Source organism: Podarcis raffonei, chromosome 5 (assembly GCF_027172205.1).
Source record: "Podarcis raffonei isolate rPodRaf1 chromosome 5, rPodRaf1.pri, whole genome shotgun sequence".
NCBI classification, from domain to species: domain Eukaryota; kingdom Metazoa; phylum Chordata; class Lepidosauria; order Squamata; family Lacertidae; genus Podarcis; species Podarcis raffonei.
In genome coordinates this window covers 51,615,442-51,643,142 of record NC_070606.1, presented here as the reverse complement: position 1 = coordinate 51,643,142, position 27,701 = coordinate 51,615,442, and the positions used below count along the sequence as shown (strand labels likewise).

At 41.2% G+C, this 27,701-nt stretch overlaps 1 protein-coding gene across 3 annotated transcripts in view; it reads left to right on the top strand.

Moving 5' to 3' along the window:
* Nucleotides 1–4,733: 4,733 nt before the first annotated feature.
* The window catches only part of FHIP2A (FHF complex subunit HOOK interacting protein 2A), a 33,037-nt gene continuing 10,069 nt past the window's right edge, over nt 4,734–27,701 (top strand). The window contains exons 1-15 of one of the 3 annotated variants that reach the window (XM_053389099.1): nt 4,734–5,412; nt 10,866–10,944; nt 12,566–12,735; nt 13,636–13,740; nt 13,928–14,050; nt 15,055–15,093; nt 17,099–17,386; nt 18,248–18,444; nt 18,700–18,814; nt 18,927–19,003; nt 19,110–19,302; nt 20,617–20,786; nt 21,956–22,099; nt 24,949–25,039; nt 27,526–27,669. In XM_053389099.1, coding sequence (XP_053245074.1) covers nt 5,368–5,412; nt 10,866–10,944; nt 12,566–12,735; nt 13,636–13,740; nt 13,928–14,050; nt 15,055–15,093; nt 17,099–17,386; nt 18,248–18,444; nt 18,700–18,814; nt 18,927–19,003; nt 19,110–19,302; nt 20,617–20,786; nt 21,956–22,099; nt 24,949–25,039; nt 27,526–27,669 — 1,980 coding nt within the window. In that variant the 5' untranslated portion in view covers nt 4,734–5,367. The remainder of the gene's footprint in view (nt 5,413–10,865; nt 10,945–12,565; nt 12,736–13,635; nt 13,741–13,927; nt 14,051–15,054; nt 15,094–17,098; nt 17,387–18,247; nt 18,445–18,699; nt 18,815–18,926; nt 19,004–19,109; nt 19,303–20,616; nt 20,787–21,955; nt 22,100–24,948; nt 25,040–27,525; nt 27,670–27,701) is intronic. The other 2 variants (XM_053389097.1, XM_053389098.1) reach the window with 2 other exon arrangements.

Genomic DNA, 27,701 nt, shown 5'->3' with positions numbered 1-27,701 from the left:
ATTGTTCCTGCCTTAACTATGGCGTCTAAAATTTAAGGATGTGTTTCCATGAGAACTAAAATAAGCTCCTTTATACTTTTGCCTCTGATGAGCAATTTGAGGCCTGTTAACAGACTAGTCAGCCACACCAGTACATTAATTTTTGGCAGTGTATTCTCCTTCATTTCTGGTTGTTCTTTTGGGCATGCACTTTGTTTTCATTTTATGGGACTACCTACGCAATTTACAGAAAGAAAAATGTCAAACTTGCACTACTACAAATGATGGTCTAATTTAATAAGCCCTTGAAATTAACCATAAAATTATTCCTGTATCTTATGGTTTGATGCCCTCTTCTGGTGGAAATCCATCTACTATTTCCAATATTCTCATTTAATGTGGATGCTGTTGTAAGGTACGGTAAGTTACCAGAAAACAAAAATGATAAATAATATTAGTTTGCTGCTGTTCTTAACCTTTGGTTAAAAGGTCTTCCTTAATTTTACCTTTGATTTATTGCTTTTCTTTGTCAGATTACGGCTAGCCACCTTGATTGCCATCATAGAAGAGACACGAATGTGAGAACTGCACAAATTGAGATTTGGCAGAAAATATTTTTGGAAAAGTTAAACAAAGAACAGCAATAACAATGGACAAATCCTAACAGATTGTTGGTCTGAAAGTATTCCTTGGACATTGCCTGAGTTGCTGTGATGTCACAGAAGTCTGGTGACTAGAGTTCCATTTTCCATTTCAGAAGCAAGTACAAAATCTAAGAATGCTAATTTTATCCAAGCAGAAAAAGTTTACAAATCCAATTTTGTTTTGTATTCAGACACCCAAGTGTCAGTCTGTTTGGAGATGGAATATGAGCAGAAGAATAGAGAGACATAAACAGGACACTTACGAATCCACCTCTATAAAAGTGGGTTATATGTAACAGGTTATAGCTAATTTCAATACAGTATAATAAAATAATAATAACTTTTTATTTATACCCCACCCTCCCCAGCCAGAACTGTGCTCAGGGCGGCTAACACCAATAAAATTACAGTAAAACATAATGTGGGGGGGCAGTTAATTAAAATACAGGTTAAAATACAATTTAAAATGCAGCCTCATTTTAATAGTAGCCCATAAATCAAAACCATAAGGGGAGGGAAACATAAGGATCAGACTGTGTCCAAACCAAGACCAGGCAGAACTTGCAGGCCCTGCGGAAAGATGTCAAGTCCCGCAGTATAGTACAGTATAGCATATTACTGCAAACTAGTAGACAGTGCTATACCCAGAATTTTGGCAAAAGTATTTTACACGGATAAGAGTACCTGATGACTAGTATTGCACTCCAGAGTGTTCTGTTTTATAGTTTGCAGAGTGGACTGGGAGGAGTGGCAGCAACAGTTTAATAATAATATTGTGCTCAATGGTTCAGTTCTGGTCCCTATATAGCCTTCATATTCAAGGCTTCTTCTCAAAATACCATTTTCATTCTGAGGATTGCACCCAAAAGTCACTCCCATGATTAAAAGTGCAATATTGGAAGGATTTATGCCTTTCTTGTTCATTAGATGGGCATGCTGAGCCACATCCTTGGACAAGTCCGGTAATGAGTCCTGCGGATATGATGCTTTTCATCACAAGAGTGAGTTGCAGGTGCACTCCACAGAATGATGAAGTGTGACAATGAACACTGGCCTCAGGGTCTCTGCTTCCCAGCATTTAGGGAATAATTGAATCCTAAGAGTGAAAGAACAAAAAGTTATATACAACCCCCACATCCCAAGGCAGTATCCCCCTCCACATATCAGATCTGTACAGATTAACTAATCCCTGTGACAATAAATCACAAGCACAGAGTAGGAGGGAATTAAGTGTGCCACACTAAGGGGCATTCAGAGCAAATGACTGAAGCAAATGATCATCTGCTTCTCCAATGTTTATCTCACATCATGCCATTCATTCCCCTTCACAATCTAGTTTTCAGGATTGAAAATTATTATTCTTTTGACTAGTTGGTTGGCTGGTGTAGAATTTGTGCTTCATATGCCACCTGCTAACAAAATGTTGTCTGGGTGGATTACAGGATTAAATAACTTTTTTAAAAAAAGGAAAAGAAAACACAACTCAGAATTTAAACACAAGATAGAATCAAAACATTTAAAGGGGGGGGACCCTACAGCTAACATATTTGCTTATTTGGAAATAATATTTTAAAACCACCATACAATTAAATAATTAAAGCCTAAAATTATAAGATCATAAAACACAGGACAAATGACCAAATGAATCAAATTCTATAAAAATCCTTGGCAAAACAAAAATGTTTTCAACTGAAGGTAAGATATCAGAATTGCAGCGATCTCTCTGTTGAGGGTGTTAGCAACACTACTGAGAAGGCCCTTTCTGTCACATAATCACCTATTGTACCTCACTTGACGGGACATTCAAAGAAGGACCTTAGATCAAGTTAATAGCATCTGAGAAGTCACATGTGGGAAAGACAATCATTCAGGTACAAAGGACCAATGCGGTAAAAGGCCTTAAAAATCAACACCAGTACTTTGAATTGGACCTCGAAACAGAGCAAAAGCCATTAACAAAGAAAATAGTGCAACAGCCCATCTAAGTTAGCAATATTGCAGTCTTATTTTGTACCAACCAAAGTTTCTGGGCCATTTTTAAAGGTACCCTCATAAAAAAGTGTTACAGTAATCTAAATGGGAGACTATCAGGACACCTATCACTGAAATAAGACTATTGCTCCCCAAGTAAGAACTGGTATACCTAAGCTGGAAGAAGGTTTCTGAGACAGAGTGGCAAACTGTGCCTCTAGTGACAACGATGGGCCAATGAATATCCCTGTCTTCAGTGTGTTTCTAGTGTGATTTTTTTAAACGACATTTTTATATAATACAAAACACTAATTTGTCCCCCTGAGACCTTGGGAATATAAACACAAATAAATGTTCACACTAAAGATAAGGGGAGCAAAATCAATAATGTTTGAAAAATGGCAGTGTTCTCTTGCTAAGGTAATGCAATCATGACAGGCCTTTTACTTCTCTCCTTTTCCAACCCTGGAATGTACATCTTGACTGAAGGATCTGGATTTCCCCTATGCAATGTGAGGTAGTCTCCAGCTTTATAAGTTTCCAAGTGTGCCTTCCCTACTCTCCACATTACCAATGCAGCACCACCTACTTCAGAGATAGCTGTTGGAGTAATCCTTGTCCATTGACCAAGCAAGCTGGGGCTGCTGGGAACTGGAGGACAACAATATACGGAGGGCCAAAGGTTATCCATATCTGACCTATGTGATAGCATCACCTGGTCACAATTTTGACTAAGGCAACATTTGGAAGCAAATTTAGCTCACTTCCTTCCCTCACTGGTTTGTTTTCCTGTCCTCAATGGCAGACTCCCCTTTTGGGAAATCCTAGGATAATTCTTCCTCAGGGACATCCTATGGACACAACCCCCATGTTGAAGATTTTTTTCCATTACCTACACTTTGTGAGCTATGGAAGCTTGAATGGCAAATAAATCTTCTTTGACACAGCAATTACACTAATACACTTAGAAGACTGCAGTGTAGCAAATGCAAAACTGAAAGCTGAGTGTTTCTCTGGCACTTTGCCTTTTAAATTCAGAGTGGGTAGTTGGTTCTTGAAAGGAATTCAGTGGATAGCTGCTTGAAAGGAGTTCACTAAGCATGCTTTGATTCTTATCCACCTGGAAGCGCAAAACTGAGCAAAGATTAATCAAGTATTTCAATTATATTGTAATATTGCCAGTGTGGTGTAGTGGTTAGTGTTGGATTAGGACCTTGGAGACCAGGGTTCAAATTCCCACTCAGCCATGAAGTCGGCCAGTCACTAACTCTCAGTCTAACCTACCTCATAGGGCTGTTGTGAAAATAAGATGGAGGGAAGAAAACTATGTACACCACCTTCAGCTCCTTTAATGACAGACCGGACATAATTACAATAATTAATAAAAAAAGCAACTAATCATATACATAGTCACTCATTTCTTGGAACTGTCATGTCTCTAAAGTGACAACTAGTCACCACCATCAAGCAAAGGAAGGTTTGCCTCCATCATGGGCTGACTGAGTTCCAACTGCTCAGCCCCAGCCCCTCATAGGTGGAGACTAAAGGGCAACATCAGAGAAGGCAAAGAAAAAGGGCAGGAAATGGCACTTGAATAATCCTGGCATCATAAGAATACCATACCTATTTCTGATGCCAGTACCAGGGTTCAATGCAAGTGGTTACAACTCTTTATAACAAGGATGGCTAACCTGCAGGACTCCAGAAGTTGCAGAACTGCGGTTTCCATAATCCCTCGCTGTGCTTCTTGTGATAATTGTTGAGATTCTCTTGGGGCTATAAAGTCAGCTAGTAGTACTCTAAATAAATGAAGTTTATTGCATAGCCAGCATAATAATTGTCACTGAGGCGGTTCCTGTCGCACATACAGAAGCCGGCCAAACTGGCGGCTGACTCTTACTTCAGTGTACTGGTGATGAGGAGGCAGCCTCCTCCACTACACTGGAGGGCAGAGGTTGGCTTAACTTGTGCAGGCCGACTTCCAGCACCTCACAGCACCCTTCAGCACCAGATACCCGAGGCGGCATGGTGGGCCCTGGCTCTCTGCTTCGTGGCTGGGCCTTAGCGGGCTTACATGGCAGAGCTGGCATGCAGCAAAGTGTTAGGGGCACGACCCTGAGGAAACCTGATCCTGCGCCTCTTCCTCTCTTCTGCCCGTCTGACAGGCGGCGTCACGAGGAATTCTGAGGAACTCGAAAACTTGCTCACTATTTCGTGGCATTTCGGTTGGCCCCGGCAAAGGCCAAAGAGTGGGTTTCGTAATCTCGCCCTCCACTTTTCGCTTCCCTTCTCCTCAGCCCGCCTCCCTCTCCAGCGCTCTATCCTTTCGGGCCGCTCTCCGTTGTTTTATCCGGCCCCGGGGAGGGAAGCTTCCCGCCCCGCCCCCTACCTCCCCCGACACGGCGGCAGAGGCCTGACTGACTGACTGACTGCCAGACCTAAGGACACGCGCAGGCAGCTCTTCAGGCAGCGGCCCCTGTAGGCCGAGCAGCGGCGGCGGCAGGAGAGGGAGTAGCGGCGGCGCCAGCAGAGGCAGGCGCTCGGCTTCCGGGCGGCCCCGGTGGGTGTCGTTCTCCGTCCGCGCCACGGTGTCTCCTGAGGCGAGGGAGCGGAAAGAGAAGCGGAGAGAAGCAGCCGCCCCGCTTCGCTTCGGTAGCCGACCCGATCGCCGCGGCCAGGCCCCCCGCATGCAGTCCTCACCCTGGAGCGGCGGCGGCGGATCGAGGAGCTCTCGCGATCCTCCCGGCAGAGGCTGCTCCAGTCCAGGGACAGGATGTTCTCCAAGTTCACCTCCATCCTGCAGCACGCCGTGGAGGCGGTAAGGCCACCGGCAGCGCCCGCCACGCAAGCCCGGGGATCCTGTTGGGCCTAAGATGGGGAACGCGCTTTTGGGGGGCCTCCTCGCGATCCCCCTCGCTTTGCTCTGCTGCCGGCTTCGTCCCTTTAACTGCCATGCCCTCCTTCCTTCCCTCCGACGCCGGATAGTTTTATTTCTGCCTTAGGACGAGGGGACGGGAGCTTGCTCTTTTCCTCCCAGTCTCCGGGTTGGGCGGGTTACGTGGCTCTGTCCTGTTTCTGGCTCAGTCGAAGCCTCTGGGCGATCACGAGTCGGGGCCCCGCAACGAAAGCCAGGAGCCTTCAAGTTCTTCGTTTATTTGCTAGTTAAGTTTGTATGCCGTCTTTCCAACAAAAGGTGCTCGGGGTGGCCAACTACAAATACGCATGCACACGTGTAATAAAATACACTGAAACTTTAGTACAGTAGTCTTTATTTATTTAACTATTTCTATCACCCTGCTCTTACGACATAAAAAGACTACCAGATCGGCTGTATAAATACATGGCAGTCCCTGGCCTCCAACTTAGTACAATCTAAAAAATATGGACACAAAAGGAAAACTGTTTGGTAGGGAGGAGGAAGTCAACTCCTTCAATCTCTTCTGCTGACCAGCTGGGGTAGGAAGCTCCAGGAGAAGAGGCAAGGGTATCTCCTCTGTTTCCTCACATGGTGCAACTCTGATATAAATAAATATGCTCTAATGCAAAGTAAACAACATAAAATTAAGGCGGGGGGGGGACCCCAAATCCCAAGGCTGTTTTCAAGAACAAAGGGGGGGGTTCTTGAAGGTGCCAATTGGGCAGGCCGACAGCTTGATACAGCTGCCTCCTGCCTGGGAAGCAAGAGCTTTGAAGCTGCATATTTCCAGTATAATTTTTTTTGTTGCCAGTGGATTTTTTGTGACAACATACCTGGTGAGTTAAATACAAGCTGCATTCATGTGTAGTTGTGTTTTAGGCTTGGTTTTTTTGTCCTTTTGGTTATTTTCTCCAGATTGTTTGTACTCCTGCAAACCTATATGCCAGTTGAGTTTGCTGATGTTTTCCTTTTGTGCAGAGGTAGTGCTGTTTTTACTACATAAACATTGACACTCTAGCCTGAACATCAGAAATAGAGGGAGTGATAATGTCCTTCCCTTCCGTTTTATAGGCACATCTAAAATATGCCCCCCTAACCTTCTATCCCCTTAGGCATAGTTTCACTGGGGCTTTTGTATTAAAATTTCCTTCACAGCTGCTCCCTCCTTCTGCTCCCACAGTGGACTGGCAAACAGGCTCCAAACAGTCAAATATTCCCTGTGTTCACTCCTGCAGCTTTATAAATGTGTTTTGAGAAATTTTCCCCAGTTTCCTAGAATATCCAGTAGGAGAGAGAGAGATTGATTGCATTCTGGAGTATCTGAGGTAATAAACAAAAGTACCTCTGTGGTAATCGCTCATCAAAACCAGTTATCCCTGCAAATTGCCCCCAATTTGCACCTAGCATCCCTAATATTTGATTCTTCAGGGTTGAGTAGACATTTTTTCAATTGTCCATGAGGCATTATGGCAGTTGTGCCAGCTGGGCAGTGAGAGACCTATCTAAGCCTTCTAGCATGCAGTATTAAAAACTATATTCTGTGTGATTTGGCTTAAATCGGGGCAGCTAAACTCCTGCCTGCAGCCCTGGTCCCCCCCCCGACTTGATCAATTTTGGCAGTGGATTTTTTTTTAAAAAAAAAGTTTACATGCTGCTGGTATGGGTAGATAGGTTTTAATAATAATAGTAATAATGTATTTATATCCCACCCTCCCCAGCCGAAGCCGGGCTCAGAGCGGCTAACAACAGTAAAATAATAATAAATGCCTCTGCCCACCACAGTGCCTTAATGGGAATGCAAATCACTGTTCATCAGATTGATCATTTGATGAGTATAGAAAGGGCAATAATGCCCTTCATCAGCTGTGGAGGGTGAACAGGGTGGGTGGCTACACCCACCGTTAGCATGTACCACCCAGAGGTTTGACCAAAGGTTAATGGGTTAACCACCCCTCACCTAAGTAATGGAATAGTCCACTTAAGATACTTCGTATGCCGACACAATTCCACTCTTGGGGTAAAAGTTCAGTATAATTACTGTTCTACCTTCCATCAAGTAACTAGGTTATTCCAGCTGATTCTATGACCTGTGGCAAAAAAATTCCAAAGGTTGATTATACGTTTGTGCAAGGTAGGACTTGTCTTTGAGCAGGTGCATTGCCCTTTAATTTTCTTTAGTGATTCCTTGTGTTAGCATTATGAGACGACTTGAAAATGATGCCTCTAGTGCTTTCTTTGCTCCTTGGCGAATTTTAACATTCCACTCAATTTGTGTTCCGCCAACCACGTGTGTATGCCAACCACATGTTTATTAATGAATAATTTTATTCAATAAAAGTTATAAAAACCTAGTTTGTATTGCCTCCAACCATGCCTCTCAGCATCAGATCTCTATTGTCCTAATGTAATTTTCCAATGGACTCCTTCTGAAAATATAGTGCAAGTACATCTTTTTAATAAAGTAAATATTTCAAACATGCATATTATGTTGGTGCACATCTCAAGTTGCTAGAATTGGCTGCAGCTACATTGTGAATGTAGAATTGGTTATTGGCCTGGAAAAAATTATTTTAGTCAAATTACCGGTAATTAAATGTTTGAAACAATGGATTATATACTCCACAGATTTCACTAGTGAGGCCACAACCTTTTTTTTGTAATTTTTATACTACTGATTTCTGATAGAATTCTAGATAGTGCAAGGTAAAATATTAGTAAAGCCTCAAAACTTCATTGCAGGAGGTTTTGAACTTTTATCCAACTAAGACATACAGTGGTACCTCAGGTTACATATGCTTCAGGTTACATACGCTTCAGGTTACAGACTCCGCTAACCCAGAAATAGTGCTTCAGGTTAAGAACTTTGCTTCAGGATAAGAACAGAAATCGTGCTCTGGTGGTGCGGCGACAGCCGGAGGCCCCATTAGCTAAAGTGGTGCTTCAGGTTAAGAACAGTTTCAGGTTAAGAATGGACCTCCGGAACCAATTAAGTACTTAACCCGAGGTACCACTGTACTCAAAATAAACCCATGAGATCAATGGAGTTAACTCTGTTAGTTTTAGTGGGTCTGTTGGATACAACTCATTGTTTTGGTTGGATACATGTATACCTAAAAAATTAGCCTGAATGTTATACAGTAGGCCCTTAATTTACACAAGGATTATTTTCCGGAGATTACACCTAAAGCCAACATTGTGTACAATCAAAGCCAATTGGGTTCAATGGCGGTTAGGATTGGCAAATTCATTTCCCCTGGAACCCTGCCCCCTTTTCACCCTCTTTTTATATATATATATAAAAACTATTTTATGCCATGCATGTAAAGCTGAATATAAAGTTAAATGTGTGCAAGCTGCTGGTTTACCGTACTAGGGGCATGATAGGGTTTGTGAAAGATTTGCACATCTTTGAGTCTGATAACATTGTGTAGCTTTATCTGCAGTCTTCTAAGTCAAGTCAGGTCCCAGCAGTGCCTCACTGCTAAACAAGTGGAAAAAATAAATTTCATGGTGTATAGAAAACAGGCCAAAGCCTGCAATTTGGCCCTGGCCTTTTAAACAGTGCTAAAGTCAATGAAATATAGTATCATGTTGAGTTTTGTATGTTTTTGTTGGTGTTCATTGCTGGCGTTTTCTCACAAGGTCTGCAGAAGAGCTTTTGGTATAGTGTTGATCTATATTGGATGTTGTGTTCCGAGAAATTGAATTTGTTTAAAGGCACATTTGGCCTGGTGCACTGCATGTTGTCTTTCGTCTTAATTCTGAAGCTGATGAGTGCTGAAAGTAGTCACAGTTCTGTCTGTTTGTGTTAGTTTCAAAGATTCAAATGTTGGGGGGAAAATCATATGCATTTAACTCAGTGGGTATAGGTGTGCTTAAGTCAGTGGCTTGATTCGATGTACATAAATTGACTTATTTATGAAATCTGTTAATTTCAGTGGGTCTCCTTTGTGTGTGTGACATAGTTGAATATCACCCTCCGATCCCAAATCCGCTTAATAGAAAATACATCCCCTCAAAAGCTACAATCTCTAGTTCTATGGAAGTGTGTTTAGGATCAAGATTAAGAAATTTTTACAGATTTCAGAAATGTCTGACTTTAACTAGCTTAAAGTGACCATGATAACTGGTTTGGACTTCCTTTTAAATAATACTGCAATACCAATGCTTCCCCTTTGTCATTTTGAATACGTATATGCATATCAATATAATATCCAACAGCCTATTCTTTCCATAATTCATTTCTTTTTGCAAGTCACTCCTAGGAGTGTTGCCACTTCTCCATTTTCAGAATTGCCAGCCAAAAGTTGACACAGAACATCAAATCAGGCATATGTCAAGTTTATTAAAAATGGCAGCCAGTCTGCTACAAGATCAGAAGTTAAATCCTGCTGCCATTATTTTTGTTTCAAAAATATTGTAGAATATGTGATCAGAAATAAGTGTGCTATTATTTGTACTATTCAAAAATAAGAGAAAACTAGTAAAAGCTAGTTAGTTTATTCCCATTTTTCCATTATCAATAGGAGTATGTACTCCCTCTCAGGAAGGAAGGAAGGCCAATTTCCCAAGGAGTCAGCTGCCAGTTTAATTCATTTCATAAAATTTATAGACCACTTGATTGTAAAAAAACAGCAACCCAAAGCAGTTTACAAAGCTGGTGAGCTGTCACACCAGACATTGTCCACTGTACACTCCCCATTTAATCAACACTCATTGTTCATTCCTCATTCCCAGAGGCCTAACTGAATTTGAGCCACACTTTATTACCTCATTGGCTACTACGGTAGCTGGGAGGAAGGAGCCAGGCATCTGGTTGGCCACTGCGAGAACAGTTCGCTGGACTAGATGGGCCATTGGCATGATCCAACAAGCTCTTTCTTTGTTCTTATCTTTTTACATTCATCTTGTTTATGATAATGTGATACCATAATAATGATTAAAAATCTCAACTTACCCTTTATTGGCAAAGGTGCTCATTTGGGGCTCTGTACCAATAAGGCAAGAATGCAGAACTGGGGAACCTTTTGGGAGTTTCATGTCACTAGTGGGACATGACATTGTCACTTGCAACACAAAAGCAAGAGGTTTCTATACACAAACTCCATTCACCATCCAGGCATTATCACAGAGCGGGGCCAGTGAAGGGTGTGGCACAAGAAAGGGGCAAGGCCTAGGAAGAGTCCTGAGGGCCACATTCAGCCTCCAGCCTGAGGTTCTCCACTCCTGTTACCTCCCAGAAGAGAAAATGGTCCCCCTGCCCCTGTTTGAAATTATTATGTTTGCAGCTATGTTTTCCTAAAGACTAACATTTAGGAAATGTCCTTTGTCTGCTTTTTATTTCTTTCCTGCAGCTTGCGCCATCCCTTCCATTGCAAGAAGACTTTGTTTTCCACTGGAAGGCGATTACCCATTACTACATAGAGACATCAGGTAAGAGGCATTTATTTGCAACTTCAGCACACAATTCTGCAGATGGGAGTACTGTTTGTTACTTAAAAGTAATGATCTGGGAAATAATAAAAATAAGCAGGGAAATAGCTGGTGGGGCCTGAATGTTACACTTCACAATAACTTTCAGAATGTATTCGGTGCTGTCAACACAGAGATTCAAAGTCTTTAGATGTTGCAATTCATTCCTGTTTGCTTTGTAATGATATTTGTTTGTAGACAGTTGCATAAGAGGGAATAGCAAACTTGCTACTGGATTATTTATACTCTTGCCACATAGTAGTATAAATTGTTTCCAGATTCACTATATAAAATTATTTCACACACCAGTTTGCTGATAAATGCAGTAGAGACCATTTAAGTTTCTTCACAAAAACTTCCTCTCCCAAATAACACATTGGAAGTCTATACTGTATGTAGCTTCAGATTATCCTCAAGCATTTTGTGTCATGAGTTACATTATTTCTGTCCTTTTTGTAAAGTTATAGTCCTGCATAGTTATATAAAATACCAAGTAGGAACTCAATTCAGGCAGGGTCATCCCCCTTAACTTGAACAAGAAAGACAACTCCACACATTCAAAGCTTAGCTGAAGTAACAAATATGTTTGTGATTTTTTTCTTTCTTTTATTACATGAGAAGTCAAGAGAATTCACACAACCCACAGCCATAAATTGGAAGAATGTGCGTGGGGCCATGTGGGCCAGCCACATGGCCAACCCACTCTCTGACAATGTGCCATAGCTGCCTCCCCACCCCCCAATCTTTGATCAGTTAAAAGGGACTCTGTGTACGTACATCAGTATGGGTATAGAACAGGAGCGATAGTGCTGTGGTGCCACAACATTAACCTCCCATCACAGCATTGCTACCACTTATCAAGCGGGTTAAGGAAGCAATAAGGTCAGGCTGTGTGCATGCACTCATAGGGAATGCCTGATTGTCTCTGCTGGTATATCCATAACCCTGACCTCACCCATTTTGGTAAGCAGAAGCCATGCTGCTACTGGGAGGGTATTGTTGGTGAAGAGGACCTCCATGTGATTGGGCCAGATTCCCCTTTATATGGAATAGCTCTACATGCATACTAATGTATGCGCATAGAGCTCCATCATATTGCCGGGGGGGGGGGCAGAGAGCTGGTGTAGCCCACACAGCCACACAAACCCTCTTTGCATTCATTCAACAAGGGGCAGAGTTGTCAAACTCCCATCAGCCAGAATAGGAAAAGTCAAATGAAAATATGTTTGAGTGTATGATCTTCATTGAAAGTATTTGACTTTTATGCAGTGGCTCCCCACTTGTGGAATGCTCTCCCTAGGGAGGCTTGCCTGGTGTCTTCTTTACATATCTTTAGGTGCCGGGCAAAAACATTCCTCTTCTTCCAAACATTTGGCTAATTAAACAATATATGACCTTTTAAACTGGGGGGTTGGTATTGTTTTCATTTGTTGCTATGGTATGTATTTTTGTGTTTTTATATTGTAAATGCCCTGTGATCCTCAGATGAAGGGCAGTGTAGCAATTTAATAAACAGTAGTATTAATAATAGTAACAACAACTTAGACTGGATACTTTATTTTAATGGAACCTGTTTCTCTAGATGACAAAGCTCCTGTGACTGATACCAACATTCCCTCTCACCTGGAGCAGATGTTGGATATTTTAGTTCAGGAAGAAAATGAGAGGGAGTCTGGCGAAACAGGACCTTGTATGGAATATCTACTGCATCACAAGATCCTAGAGACTTTGTACACCTTGGGAAAGGCTGATGTAAGTATAGCTCCATTGCAGAAAGCTCAGATCCTGTGACTGGATATAATCATGTGTACTTAGTTTGTGCTGTTTCAGTAATCAAAATTTTGACTTGTCATATTTTTGCAGTACCTTTGAGAACGAAATAGTGTTGTATTACAATTGGTGAAGAAATGCTGCTGTTGAATGTATGGGGTCATGGAAAGATCCTGGCAGTTGGGCAGAGTGGAAGCTATTTTGATTGAGTAGTAGCTGAACATTTTCCAAATACATTGTATCCCTCTTCACTTGAAAATAAAAACACTCCAAGGGTTGAAACTGCCGTGGAAAGCATGCACACATAATCTTTTCAAGGTTCTCCATCTACACACACACACACACACACACACACACAGAGAGAGAGAGAGAGAGAGAAAGACACAAAAACACACACACCAGACCACACCCATTTGGGTGTGAGAGCCAACTGCTAGACAGAAAAGAATGGACACTTGTATATCTTTGTGTTTATTTGTGTGCTGGTTTCCCACAAAACCTAAAGCTGCTTGCAGTATATTGTATGAACAATAAGTGTAACACAAACTAAACAACTGCAAATGTTTGCTACAGATATAAAACAAGTGCATAGGATCTTAGTCTATGCTAGTTTGAAATGCTAAATTAACTGCATAATGTGCACTATAAAGGTCAGACCTTCTTAAGACCTTCAAGTATAGGGCGGTATATAAATAAAATAAATAGAATAAAGATATAATTGGTCTAAGTGTTGTACCAAATCTCTGTATTGTAAAATGGATGAGATATTGGATGCATTTAATGTGTTTGTTACTAAACTAATGTTTCTAAACACCTTGTTGGTTTTGTTTGCCAGTTTCCACAATTATGTATATTTCATGTTTATTGTATCTCTTTTTCTAGTGTCCTCCAGGCATGAAACAGCAGGTTTTATCCTTTTATACAAAGCTGCTGGGAAGAATACAACAGCCTCTTCTCCCACACATAAATGTACACAGACCTGTGCAGGTACTAAACTCTCTTTTTAAAGGAACACATTTTAATGATGTCTCCCAGATTATTGGGTGTAATATTTCAGTTTTGTTGCTTTAAGATCTTAGAAAGCAAAATTCAACAATGTATCCTGATGTGGGCATTTTTATTGGGGTTTTATTTTCTTTAGTAGTACTATTAATAATAATATTCTCTTGAACAGAAATTAATCAGACTTTGTGGGGAAGTTCTGGCAACACCCACAGAAAATGAAGAAATCCAGTTTCTCTGTACAGTGTGTGCAAAGCTGAAACAAGATCCATACTTGGTTAACTTCTTCCTTGAGGTAGGTAGATCACACTGTTTGTTTACTGGGGTTTCTTTTCCACCATAAAGGGAAATGAGTTAGGTATCTGTCAGGATCAGAGGGACAGGGAATAAAGCCTTTTTATTCCTGGAAGCTACTTCTAACCTGCTACTGGCTCCTGAGCCTTCCCCATCTGTTGCTTGTATGTTTCCAAGTTCTTTTGCGATTGCCCGGGCTAGAAACTGCTTTTCAAAAGAGAGTTGAAGTTATCGGGAAGAACTTTCTGACAGTAAGAGCTGTTCAACAGACTTCCATAAGAAGTAATGAACCCACCTTCTTTGCAGATTTTTAAGCAGAGGTTGGATGACCACCTGTCATGGATGCTTTAGTTGAGATTCCTGCATTGCAGGGGGATGGACTTAGATGATCCCTTCCAAAACTACAATTCTATGATTCTATGACTTGTGCCAGAAACCAGATTGTGTGTTTTTGTGGTGATATTACAAAAGCATAAAAATTGTATTTTAATATTTTGTTGGAAGCCACCCAGAGTGGCTGGGGAAACCCAGCCAGATGGGCGGGGTATAAATAATAAATTATTATTATTATTATTATTATTATTATTATTATTATTATTATTATTATTATTTTACACAACAGTGCTGCATTTTCATATTTATATTTATTCTCTTCCCCTCTCATTATTATTATTAATCTAATGAACTAAGTAATTATTCTTATGCCAAGTTTATTTCTTTATGCTTCTTATTTTATCAGTTAGCATTCTCTGGTGGAGGTTTGCTTTTTGTTGTTGTTACCATCTCTGGAAGATTTTATTTATCTGGCATTCTTTTCTTAATCAGAGGAGATGCTTTCTGTATTTTCCCCTCTTCCACATAGAGAGGTGTACAGTCCCTTCCTGTTAAATTTGGCAAACTGTTGCTTGTTCTTGCTATCCCCAGTGGTCTGGGAGTGAAGTCCCTTGATGGTGGTGATCTTGACTCTGAAAATATGGAGCTTATTTCATTAAACTTTCCTATTAGGTGATACAAGACCCTGTCCTACATACTTCCAGGAGGCAGGTGAGCAGGTGGGCTTCAGAACTGCATGGACAGACCAGTGGATTTTGTCTGTTTTGCTGAGCTAGATGCAAAAGCTCTTTTATTTGAAATTCACTAACCCTGTAAAATAGATAGAAAATGTGCCCTGTAGGGTTATGTGAATTAAATATCTTGTTTAAATTGGGTCTCTGGAGCTGCATGATATCATGTTAGCACCCTAAAAATCCACAGCTCTGGCACATGCTTCACCGGTGTGCTAACGCTGCGTATGTAAGAACTAGCATACAAACAACAGCACAATTTAAGCATCCTGCTGGCTGTATGCAACCCCTCATAGATTACACTACTTTTACATAGCCTTGTCAGGTAGAAACTAAATTTAATCTATGTGGAAACTAGGCTGGTTAGCAGAGAAGGTGTAGAGGCTGCAGGTCTTCTCTATGGATAATTAGTTGTCACACCTCCTCCTCTCCCCCCCTCCCCAATCTTTATATTGGGAATCATTCAATTATATTATATTGCATTATAAAATAAATTACATTCAAGAGCTGGAAGATTGTTTTCTGTGATGCATGGCATGTTGCATGTCCTTCCAGCACTTTTCAGGAATAAAAGTGAAAACTGACAGTAAAATATTTCTTAAGGCTCAGGGATAGTTATGTACATAATAGATAGTTATACACGCTTATTTTAATAAAGGATTGCTATTCTGTTGCTTATAAAAGATACTGTAGGATATGCATTTTCTTCATCTTCAGGGATAATTAACTGCGTGCTCATACTTTCCCCCATCTCTTATAAAGACTGATACTTTGAATCCATATGCTCTGAAGGTCTTTCTAAACATCTGAAACTGATTTATAGGCAGGGGTGCAATTCTTCCATTTCAAGAAGAATATGAAGTGAGGAACATGGATCCCTGGGGAATGGTGTCAAGATCTTGTTAAGATGGCAGGTGCAGATTTCCTGAGAATAACTGCTGATTCTTAGAACAGCTTTTGTTTTTCTTAGACATATGCAGCTCAGAAGCATGGTTAGATTGGAATCTGAAACTGTGTTTCCAGAACCACAGAGATAAGGTGGATTGGGGTCTTGACCTGAAAATTCACATTTTCCATTAAATGCATTTGTGTCAAAAGGTTGCCTGTATATAGTAAATGTGACATTCGTACTGAAGATTGAACAAATCAAATGGCATCCACTTACTTCAGTGGCTTGATAGAATAAGGAAAGGCCATTTTTTGCACACTTATTGAACTGACTAATACAGAAGTTGGTGTAAAAGGCAAATGTTAAATAATGGCTCCAGCTAGTGGGTTGACTGAGGTTCCTTTTTTATAATTTCTGTAAAGCCTGGTATGTAGGATTTGTGCAGCATGGTTGTTAAAGTCGTCATGTGCTTGTACATCTCTTGACCATTAAGAGTAATGTCATCTGCCAATGGTTCTAGTATTATGAATGATATGTGTTTTATCTAGAAACCAAGAAACAGAAGAAGTAAGCCATGGTGGATAAATAGTCATTTTTTGCAAGGAAAAATTAATTCAAAGAATGTAATAAATCAAAAGATAATGGCCGACAAAATTCAGCCCAAGATATATAATGACAATTTACAGGGTTGCCAGTTACTTAAACTTTGTCAAAAGCCAGTTTAAATGCAGAACTTCAGCATCTAGATGAGATCTACAATGACCATTAAGATTTTGAAGCCTCCCAGTGCTGGCTGAGGTAAATGACTTCTCAGAAATTCAAATTCCGTTTTCAAACCCTGAGAGTCTTGGGGAAAATCTTCACATATACATGTTTTAGTGATTAAGAAGTTGAGCTGCTCTAATCGGTTTCTTTGATGAGACAGCACTCCAGCTATCTGTTTCTTTTTCTGTTTTGTTTTTACTTTGTTTTGTTTAACCCTCCTTGTCTTGGTGCCTGCTTTATTTGGAAGCCTTGTATTTTGCTGCGTTTTCAGCTTCAGTGCAGGCGCCATTTTTATCTTTGTAATTCTCTTTCTGGATGTAACCCTCTTCAGAGCAAGCTAAAGGGGCTGGCTTCAAAAGGCACAGCAAGCTTAATTACAGCAGACATGCTAAAAGGCCAAGATTCCGTGGTGACAGATACAGGACAGTCTGTTCAGCCTGGAGAGGTATCAAGTGGAGCGGATCAAGCAGAGAGCGCAAATGACCTTCCTCAGCAGGCAGATGACCTGTCCACAAGTCTAGATGAATTAAACGTCCCTTTGTCCCCTGAGGCTTTGGCTGCCCATCCACATGGGGACTATAATTTGGTGGATTCTCTACTCAATCTCACCAAAAGCCCGGTGAGTGACTGGCAGAATTGTTTTTGATTTTAAGTGGGCATATGGGGGGGCCTGAAGGCTTTTTATTGATTAATCAGAAAGAATGGAAGGAATTATCAGCTGAGAGAGGCACTGAAGGCCTCTAAAAACACCATCAGTGTCCCCAAACACACATTTTTAATTCAGTGAATATACTTAAAATATCATTATGGTAAATGTGGTGGGTATGTTTTTCTACTCTTCTAGCACATACATAATAAATGTTGCTTGGTGTGAAATCATCTGGTTTTGGAAAAATACTTCCCTGCCAGTTGTAAAATGTAATGCTCCCCCCTCCCCACTGCCCTGCTAAGCATCCCAACCTGATAAGATGAGGACAGAACCTTGTATTGCAGGCTTCAAATGTTCAGGAAAACATTAGTATCACCAAAATTGTGAGGTGAGCTTTTATTTTTATTTAGTATACCTTTTGTATGTCCTGTAGTCCTGTGAGCTGATCTTCTACAGAAACTGATGTTCGTCACCATGGTTTATTTGGGGATTGTTTCATTGGGTCGCTGAACTGTTGCACTTTTCCTCCTTACTGTTATAATGCTTGCAGATTTATTTTTAACTGTCGCTCACAGGCTGTTAATAACTTGGTCATAGTCATGCCAAAAGTTGCTTAGTCTTGTTCTAAATAGTGTCTACTGAAATAAAGCAAACATATTGTTTTCGAAAGGGCCTTAGTGGAGATAAGGAAACTACAGCGATAAAACAACTTTGTCAATTCATTAGGGTATATTATTATATATCTGTAGTAATAGCCATGTGAACCCTAATATTCTTCCTCTCCTATTTGAACTTGAAACTTACTGTATTCTGTCTTCTCTTATGTTACAGGATGGCCGGATAGCTGTGAAAGCTTGTGAAGGCCTCATGCTCCTAGTGAGTTTGCCGGAGCCAGCAGCCGCCAAATGCTTAGCAGAGAGTACATGCTTGTGTGAACTGTTGACAGACAGGTTGGCCTCTCTCTACAAAGCCCTCCCTCAGTCGATGGATCCTTTAGATATTGAAACAGTGGAAGGAGTTAACTGGGGGTAAGAATATTGTCTCAATGGATCTTGAGCTACAGTTTATGCCTTGTGTATGTTAAAAATATCATTTCTAAAAAATACATTTATAGCACAACTTGTGCTTGAGGTGGCTCTCCAAAGAAGTAAAAACTTCAAAGCACCAAACTACAAGCGATATCTAAATGCTTAGGTTAGTCATGGAACTTCTAGTTATGCTGTGATGAAAACCAATAAATACTGAGCATATATATGCTTTTCTCACCCCTTCTTGTACTTCAGCTTGGATTCCTACAGCCATAAAGAAGATGCATCTGCTTTTCCAGGAAAAAGAGCCCTGATTTCATTTCTATCCTGGTTTGATTACTGTGATCAGCTCATTAAGGAAGCTCACAAGGTTTGAGATGCCTACTTTAACCCTTTTCTATGTACAATCCAAAACAAGTTTAGAATATATTATTATTTTTCCTAAATTGGAAAGGGAGTATCACTGTGCCCTCTTATTTCAGACAACAGCTGTTGCCATGGCAAGCTCGGTGCGAGAACGTTTTTTTGTTGGTGTAATGGAACCCCAACTAATGCAAACGTGAGTAAGGCATTTGTTGGAAAGAGAGAGAGGTCTCCCCTATTTTTTATATGTACATAAAGGAGGAACCTATGTCACTTCCTTTAAAAATCCTTCTTGTGCTCAGTTCAGAGATGGGGATTCTCACGTCAACGGCCCTGTTGCATCGTATGGTTCGCCAAGTCACTTCAGATGCTTTAGTACATGAAATGGTCTGCTTTATCCTTGGGGAGCGAAGGGAGCCAGAAAAACTGACAGACATCAACAGGCACCCATTGCGACATCGCTTAATTGAACACTGTGATCACATTTCAGATGAGGTAAGATATTATAATACCGCATAAGTACAGGGGTGACTGCCAACATGCTATGACCAATGTCATTGCATTTGTAAACAACTTACTAATGAGTGGATCTTTCAAGTGTTAGACAGTGGTTTGGGGGGGGGTTTGAAGCTGTTTGAGTAGCTCATCTTCAGAGATCTGATATCAATGAACAAAATGTGTTGAAACCTACTGGGTGCTACTTCAGGGTCCATCTTCCACTGCTGCTTCCTCTAGGTTCTTCCATTCCCAATGAACTGGAAAATGCATTTTGAGATGCACTAAATAGTGCTGAAAAATCTGAAATAGTGCTGAAATATCTGAAAGTCCTGAGTTCAGAGTCTACTTCAACCATGAACTCTTGGGAAGAAAGGGGAGCTTTGTAATGTGGGGAGGGAGTTGCTACTTACCTGAGTCCAGGTGACAACATGTGCTCTTGAGGCTAATGCACTGGGGGTGGGAATGGCTCAGGACACTGTGAGGCCAGGTACTTCTCCCATTCTAGTACTTAGTTGGGTGAGCCACTACAGTTTGTTATGGTCCCTGTCTCATCTGCCAAGGTTGAGACTTAAAAAATGAGTTGACTGGGAAGGGGAAGAACGGCCTGCCAGCAATTCCAGAAGGCTGCATCTAGGAGCAGGCAGACCAACCTGAGGCCTGTACTGGTTGAAAGATTAGAGGCAGGCAAGGAAAGGATAGTTACGGGTTTGATGTAACTAGCACTTCCTTTCTGTTTCCACAGTGTGGAGATGCTTTGGTCCTGGTCTCCATAACTAGAGTGAGGACATTACAAAGTTGGATAGACTCCAAAACCATAAGTCCTTACAGCAAATCAGTCTCTCATTATCTTATGCAGTTGCTGTGAGGAGGAATGTATTGTCAAGTACTATAGCAATAATATGTTATGGGGGCAGGGGCTTTATTTAAACTGTGTGCTTTGCACACTTCATGGGTGTAGGGCCTCAGAGTATTTCATTAGCACATCTATTTGAATAATAAAAAGTACTTCTCCTCATGTGAAACCTCTGTCTGCCCCAAACCGTAAATAATAGCTCTCTGACAAACCAGAGCCTCTTTTCCAAGCGTTGATTGCAATAGGTAAGGGCCATACACATAGTTTGGGTTGATTCTTTTGTCTGTTACTCTGTTGGTTACCAGCAGTTTATAGCACTGAGAAAGTATGTGTGTGGGAAAACATTTATTATTCATTAAAGAAATGGAATACTTTTTAATAGGTGCAACACTATAATAACATGCTCAGAATCTCTGCTTTGTGGGAACCTGTTTTTATGTCTTTTTTATATATTGCAGATCAGCATAATGACACTCAGAATGTTTGAGCACCTTTTGCAAAAACCTGATGAGCACATTCTTTATAACTTGGTTCTTAGAAATTTAGAGGAGAGGAACTATACGGAATATAAACCACCCTGTCAAGAAGATAAAGATGTGGTGGAGAATGGCCAAATAGCAGGAGCTGTGTATGTTCTTTTCTGTGCCCCACTTTTCTTCCTCTGTGTCATTGGAGAGTTCTGCAGTAGCTGAAATGTCTTTCAGCTGTTGTTATCAAAGCAAAGATTACATTTTAGGCCGGAGGGTGTGTGTATTTTAGTATACTGACATAATGTTGAATCTAGAAATAAAGTTACGGTGTTAGGCTTTATACTGTGTATAGAACTGTTACATAACCCAGCATGTTAACAGTCTGCTGCTGTTTCACTTCTCACCCATCCATGCATCTCAAGTTGCAATCCTAAATACACTTTCTAGAGTGCAAGCCCTATTGAATACAGTGGGACCTGCTTCTGAGTAAACAAGTGGAGTTTAACTCTTGTGGTAGTTGGCTTAAGGGGTCTATGGAGTAATTCCTTCATTTTTGCATGTGTTCAACACAAGAGTGTAAGGAGCTGCTTTGTATCAAGTCCATGTAGCTCTCTATTATTTACACTGAAAATGACAGTGGCTCTCCAGAGCTTTAGACAAGACTTAAACACAAATTAGGCTATCCTCCCTTTTTGACTGATCAGCTTGATGTCTTGCTTAAGGATATGTAAGCCCATTTGTCTTTGAAATTTGGGTAAGATTCAAAGCATTTGTTGATTCACTTGTGTGGCTTTAGAACACCCAGAACTTGAATGTTGCCTTGGCTGCTGCAATATTATTTAACAATACAACAAAAATTCATAAGCCCCTTTCATAAAATTAGAATATATGTTTCCTTGTTTCATTTATCTATGCACTCTCAGTGAACACTAGTTCATGTTAATGTTCTCTAGTTCCATGTCACGCCATTATTTCAGTAAATAAAAGTTGTTTAAAATATTTAAAAAAGGCACGATCCAAGGAAGTGTGAAACTAGTTCTGCATGCCCATGGGGCTTTGGGTTTCAGTTTCTAAATAGCAGTCCTTAAGCCATATTGCTAGTTATTTTTTGAGACATGCTTTAAAGACAGTTTGTGATTTGACATTAGATTGAGGGGAGGGGTCTTGCAGTTGAAAGGGAAACAAGGCAAAAATCCTATTTGATGCATGCAAGCCTAAAACAGCTCTTTGGATCCTAGACATAGATTCAGAAAGTGACTAAATTTCAGTGCTTTTAGAGAGTAAAACAAAAAATGTTTCTCTCCCCTTTTTTGCTGCAAATTCACAGAGATCTAGAAGAAGATCCGTTATTTACGGATATTTCTCCTGATACCATGTTGTCAAACCAAGAGTGGCTCACTGCTTCTCCACCTGCCAGCCCAGATCATCCAAAAAATGATGGGAAGACGGAAGTTCATAAAATTGTAAATAGGTAAGCTGAACCTAATAATTCTTTTGTAATAACTACAGTATAATTTTACTATTAATTCATCTTTGTACTGGTTATGCTGTGACACCACCCATTTAGCAAGCCGAGTTGTAAGGTTGATGGAATGACCTCACTATACACTTTGATCCCATCTGGCATGGGACTTATATTTCAGGGATAGCATGTATGTGCAAAAATGCATATATTTGAACTACCCCCTTGGAGCCATCCCCACGTGAGCATCTTTAGCTTTCTGGAGCAGAACACCGAGCCGACTCTCTGACTTGTTTACTGTGCTCTAGGATGCTCTTGTGAGATCTTGTGGGGCTGTCCAAGTTTCACAAGAGAATCCCAGAGCCCAGTAAGCAAGGTGGAGAGCTTAAAAGCACTCTCCATGCCCAGAAAACCATGAAGCAAATAGAACTTTTAAGCTCTCTGCCTTCCAGGGTTTTAATTCAACTGGTTGGCTTGAAATCGCCAAAGTTAAATGTGTGCAAGATGAGATTGTACTGTACTATGCTAGTTGATATATAGCATTTTAGTTTCCCAGGAGTTCAAACAGGAATGTAAAAAGGTGAGCAGATTAGTGATCACCATCCTTCTCTGATGAAGATTGAGACCAACGTCTTGTATGGCAGAGACACTGCCGCTATTGTGAAAGAGGGAGAGAGAGAATGGGGGGTGAGTAAGTGAGGAAGTTTGTGAAGGTAGAGCAAGTGCAAATGAACAGGCTAAATGGAAAGTTATGATTCTGTTCCACCTGAAATATTTGACCTTGTGCTCCTAACCTTATTTCATACATTCAAAAATAGTTCTTCAGTCTCAGTATCTTAGCTTAATGAAGAAATAACTGTTGAGTTGTCATCGACTGCATCATGAAATTTTATAAAACTATGTATGAGATGGGTGGCAAAGAAAATATCTCAGTAGTGCATGTGAAACTATATAAACTAAAGAGCTCGGAGAGAAACACTCAAGAGAAGAGAAATGTCATTAGGTGATGTTCCTTTCCTACAGTGTCCAGTGAGGAAAATCATCTCAAGGTTCTTTTGAGTTGTGTATATACATAGGTTTTGTTGCAAAAAAGATCACACTATTGTGTTATGTGCAAAGCTAAAAGCAAGTTAGACTAAGAGAGTTGCTGCTTCTCTCCCCGCCCCACCCACCATCCCCGATCAAGACCTGCTCTTCTCCAGGCAGGTAAATTCCTGCTCTGTTTACTCAGGCACAGTATTCATTAGACTTCGCAAATATTGGAACAACTATTAATTATGTTATGCAGAATTTTCAGATAGGAGACCTAAATTAGATATTAAGGCAGGATTTCTACATATCTTAGTAATTAACTTGTGTAAACCAGAGTAAACAGTGAAATTTTCAAACAAAGGTGAAAATAGGCAAAAACGTTAAGAATTTTAAATCACGCAATACTTTTTTTTTTTACAGTGACTTAGTAGAAGGGTTAAAATTAGGCTATTAGCTATTGTTGAGTGGATGAAATGCTAAAGAATGATTTACAGTCATTAATGGTGCACAATTTTTTGTTGTTGTTTATTTGTTATTTTAGATATGCACTTTGGGGCCCTAAAATGTTTCCCCAAAATGACTTTATATTTATTATCATTTTTTGGATTTCTTATCCACCCTTCTCCATAAGGTCTCAAAGCGGGTTGCAGGGTCAGAAAGAGCTGCACATTGTTGGAGGTGGGGCTACTAGACTGCCATTGCCACCCTTTCTACACACTCTTTCACACGAGTAATACATGAAGGGGACTAGTATCTTGTAACTTTTCCCTGTTTGATTGAAGAACAGAAACGATGAGCGTGGCTGAAAACAAAATGAAAATAAGCTATATTTAGTGTAGCACTCCACTTGTTAGATGGAATAGCAAGAAATGCAATAAGCACTCTATATTTTACTCATTGTTTCTAAAGTTATGATAAAATGAGAATTGTTTTTACCCCATACTGCAGGGGTTGGCAAACTAAGATCTGTGGGCTGGATGTGGCCCACTGGGCTCGTTAATCCGGCCTGCAAACCTTGCAGATCCTGCCACCCGCTCAGTCAGTCCCCGTGCTAAACCAGCATGGCGCGGAGGCCTCACCACATGGGGACTGACTTCTGCGATGCTGGCGCGGCTTTGGATTGGCTGCAGGAAGCTCCTGCAGCCAATCCGAAGCTGCAGACGCCTCTGGGTGGGGGTGATGCTGGAGTGGCTTCGGATTGGCCACAGGAAGCTCCTGCAGCCAATCCGAAGCCACGGACACCTCTGGGCGATGCCCCTTCCTTCCCACTGAGGCGGCTGCGTATTGCAAAGAGCTGAGTGGGAGGAAGCGGCAGCAGTGGGAAGGCTGCCTCTGCCACCCAGGCCAGTGGCATGGGCTCTGCGCCCCGTGGACCCCTGGCCAAAGCAGAGGACGACAATGCTGCCAAAGATGAGGTGCTGGCGGCAGCTGCAGCGTGAGTGGTGGCAGGGTGGGTCCTTTTGGGGGGGTTGCTTTCAGGAGAGGGTGGGTCCGGTCCCCCACAAGGTCTGAGGGACAGTGGACCAGCCCCCTCCTGAAGAAGTTTGTTGACCCCTGCCATACTGTGTCCTGCTACTGTGCTATCTGAAATATGCTTGAGTCATTAACAAGGCAGGGTTCTCTTGCTGTGAAAAATTTCAGTAGCCAGATTGACAAAAATGCCTCCACTGATTTTTTCATCTGTCTTCATTGTACAGAAGTCCACATAGCCGCTTATGTCAAGCGAGGGCTTAACAATGTTTGACATATCTATTGCTGCCATGATGAAGGAACAAATTTATATTGACTTGCTTTTTGTTTCCTGCTTTACTTGTTTTTGTTTTCAGTTTTCTCTGTCTTGTACCGGATGAAGCCAAATCTTCCTACCATGTGGAGGGCACAGGGTATGATACCTACCTCAGAGATGCCCATAGACAAGTAAGTGACAGAAGGGAAATGCTGTTTGGTGGCTGATGCAGTTGCAGATGAGGCAACGCCATTTTGCAGATAGACAGATAATAATAACACGTTATCACCCATCTGCTGAAATATAATACTCTCACTGAAGTGCCTCTGTATAAGAGAACACAAATGTAGCTCAGCTTCTCTGTTGTGTTCAGGTGCTTAGCAACAGAACATCCTGTCTCTCATCATGCTTTCACTCCATCATATTCTAAAACATTCAGGCTCATTTCAACAGTCCTTTGGTCTGCTGAAAGTTCATTGAAATTTAAAATGGGAAACCAAGTATTGGCCATATATCATTCTCCAGTAAAGGTAAAAGGTAAAGGGACCCCTGACCGTTAGGTCCAGTCGCGGACGACTCGGGTTGCGGAACTCATCTCGCTTTATTGGCCGAGGGAGCCAGGGTACAGCTTCCGGGTCATGTGGCCAGCATGACTAAGCCGCTTCTGGCGAACCAGAGCAGCACACGGAAACGCCATTTACCTTCCCACTGGAGCGGTACCTATTTATCTACTTGCACTTTGATGTGCTTTCAAACTGATAGGTTGGCAGGAGCAGGGACCGAGCAACGGGAGCTCACCCCGTCGCGGGGATTTGAACCGCCGACCTTTTGATCGGCAAGCCCTAGGCCATGGGTAAGCAAACTAAGGCCCAGGAGCCAGAGCCGGCCCAATTGCCTTCTAAATCCAGCCCGTGGATGGTACAGGAATCAGCATGTTTTTATATGAGTAGAATGTGTGCTTTTATTTAAAATGCATCTGGGTTATTTGTGGGGCATAGGAATCCATTCCCCCCCCCAAAAAAAATATAGTCTGGCCCCCCACATGGTCTGAGGGACAGTGGACCGGCTCCCTGCTGAAAAAGTTTGCTGACCCCTGCCCTAGGCTCTGTGGTTTAACCCACAGCGCCACCCGCTGTTGGTTATGTTGATCTTTCTTTACCTATGCAGCACTGTGAACTATATAATAACACCAACCTGTTTTGCGGGGACTGGGATGCGGAAACAAGTGGCAGAACAGAAATGTCTTTTTTATAAATAATAGTAATCAACCCTATATTGTGTTCCATGTATGAGAGTCCTAACTTTGCTTTCCAAGTGATGTGTTGTGGTGTATTATTTTGGAGGGCATTGCGTTTTTATATTGCTACTGTCTAAAAACATAGAGATATTTTGAAGGATTGTAATCTTTCTGACAGTGCATTCAGCCATGTCTGCTAAAAGGGGGAATGTGTGTGGGATAATTCACAGGAAATAACTGTGTATTGCATAGTTATTACAGTGGTACAAATGGGATGTACATGGTGCAGTAATATTTTTATTTCAGTTAAGATAATCATACAAATTGGACACCTTTTTCTCTAAATTGCCTTTATATTTATCTGTAGTCTGTTGTAGCAAGGTCTTTGACAGAGGCAAGTTGCTGTGGAATAGCTATACGAGTTAACACAGCCGTGATTTTAGAGATAAAAGCTTAGTGCAAGTAATGTGCAGCCTCAGGCATGCAGTTTTGAAGTGGATTATAGTGCTGAGAAACAGGAACTTTACTGTTGCTATTTAGAAACCTCAAACACATTCCGCTTTCAAAAGGTATAGGTCTCCTTGGTCTGAAGACAAACAGAGCTTAATTGTAACCTTGTAAATAACATGCAAGTGCTCTGAGTAAATGTAATGGGATGGTTAAGGGAGCTGAAAAAGACACGCAGTCACATAATATTCAGAAGGTTATACTCCCAGAAACAAGTGTAATATGTGCCCAGTCAAACATAAAGTATTTCATTTTTATTATGAGTTTGACTTTTTTGTCTTTCCAAATACCTGATGGAAAAATATAAGGCAGATAAGGGAAGATGGACGAGCCATGAGCCTTTAGTATGCTAAACTTGAGTGGACAAAAGTATATGTTGCTTCTTTGGTAGTGTCTATTTGAACGAAAGAAGAAACTGAGTACCATCAGAATTGACTCAAATGCCAGTGGTCCCAGTATTTTCACACCTGCCCTGGCCATCTAAATGGCTGTCACATGGAAGATGTAGCAAGCTGAACCAGTGGTTACAAGAAAATAGATTCTGACTAAATACATGTATCAGGAAGAACTTTGACAGGAAGCAGTTTGACAGTGGAATGGACTCCCTTGGAAGGTGGTGGAAGCAGAGGTTGGGTGGCCATCTGCCATGGATGTTTTAGTTGAAATTTCTGCATTGCAGGGGGTTGGACTTTAGCACTCTGAACTCTACAATTCTATAATGAAGCATAGTATTTCTACATGAAAAATGTTTCTGAATAAAATGCTACTTGAGATGGGATACTACTTGAGATGGGATACTACAAATCTCTGTGAAGGGCAAAGCATTTAAAAGCATGCAACTTTGCCAGTGTACATTGTAATAAATATCCATTAAAATTGGACCTCTTCTTTAGTTCACAAAGGAGTCAGCAATTTGTTTTCTGCTTTCTCTAGTTCCGAGATTATTGCGCCATATGCTTACGATGGGAATGGCCGGGCTCTCCCACGCCCTTGGAAAAGTGCAATTTAGAAGCTCCATTCTTCGAAGGATTTTTCCTAAAAGTTCTGTTTGATAGAATGGGCAGAATTCTCGATCAGGTAAGTCTGCAGCTCTAGATCCTTTTGTTTCT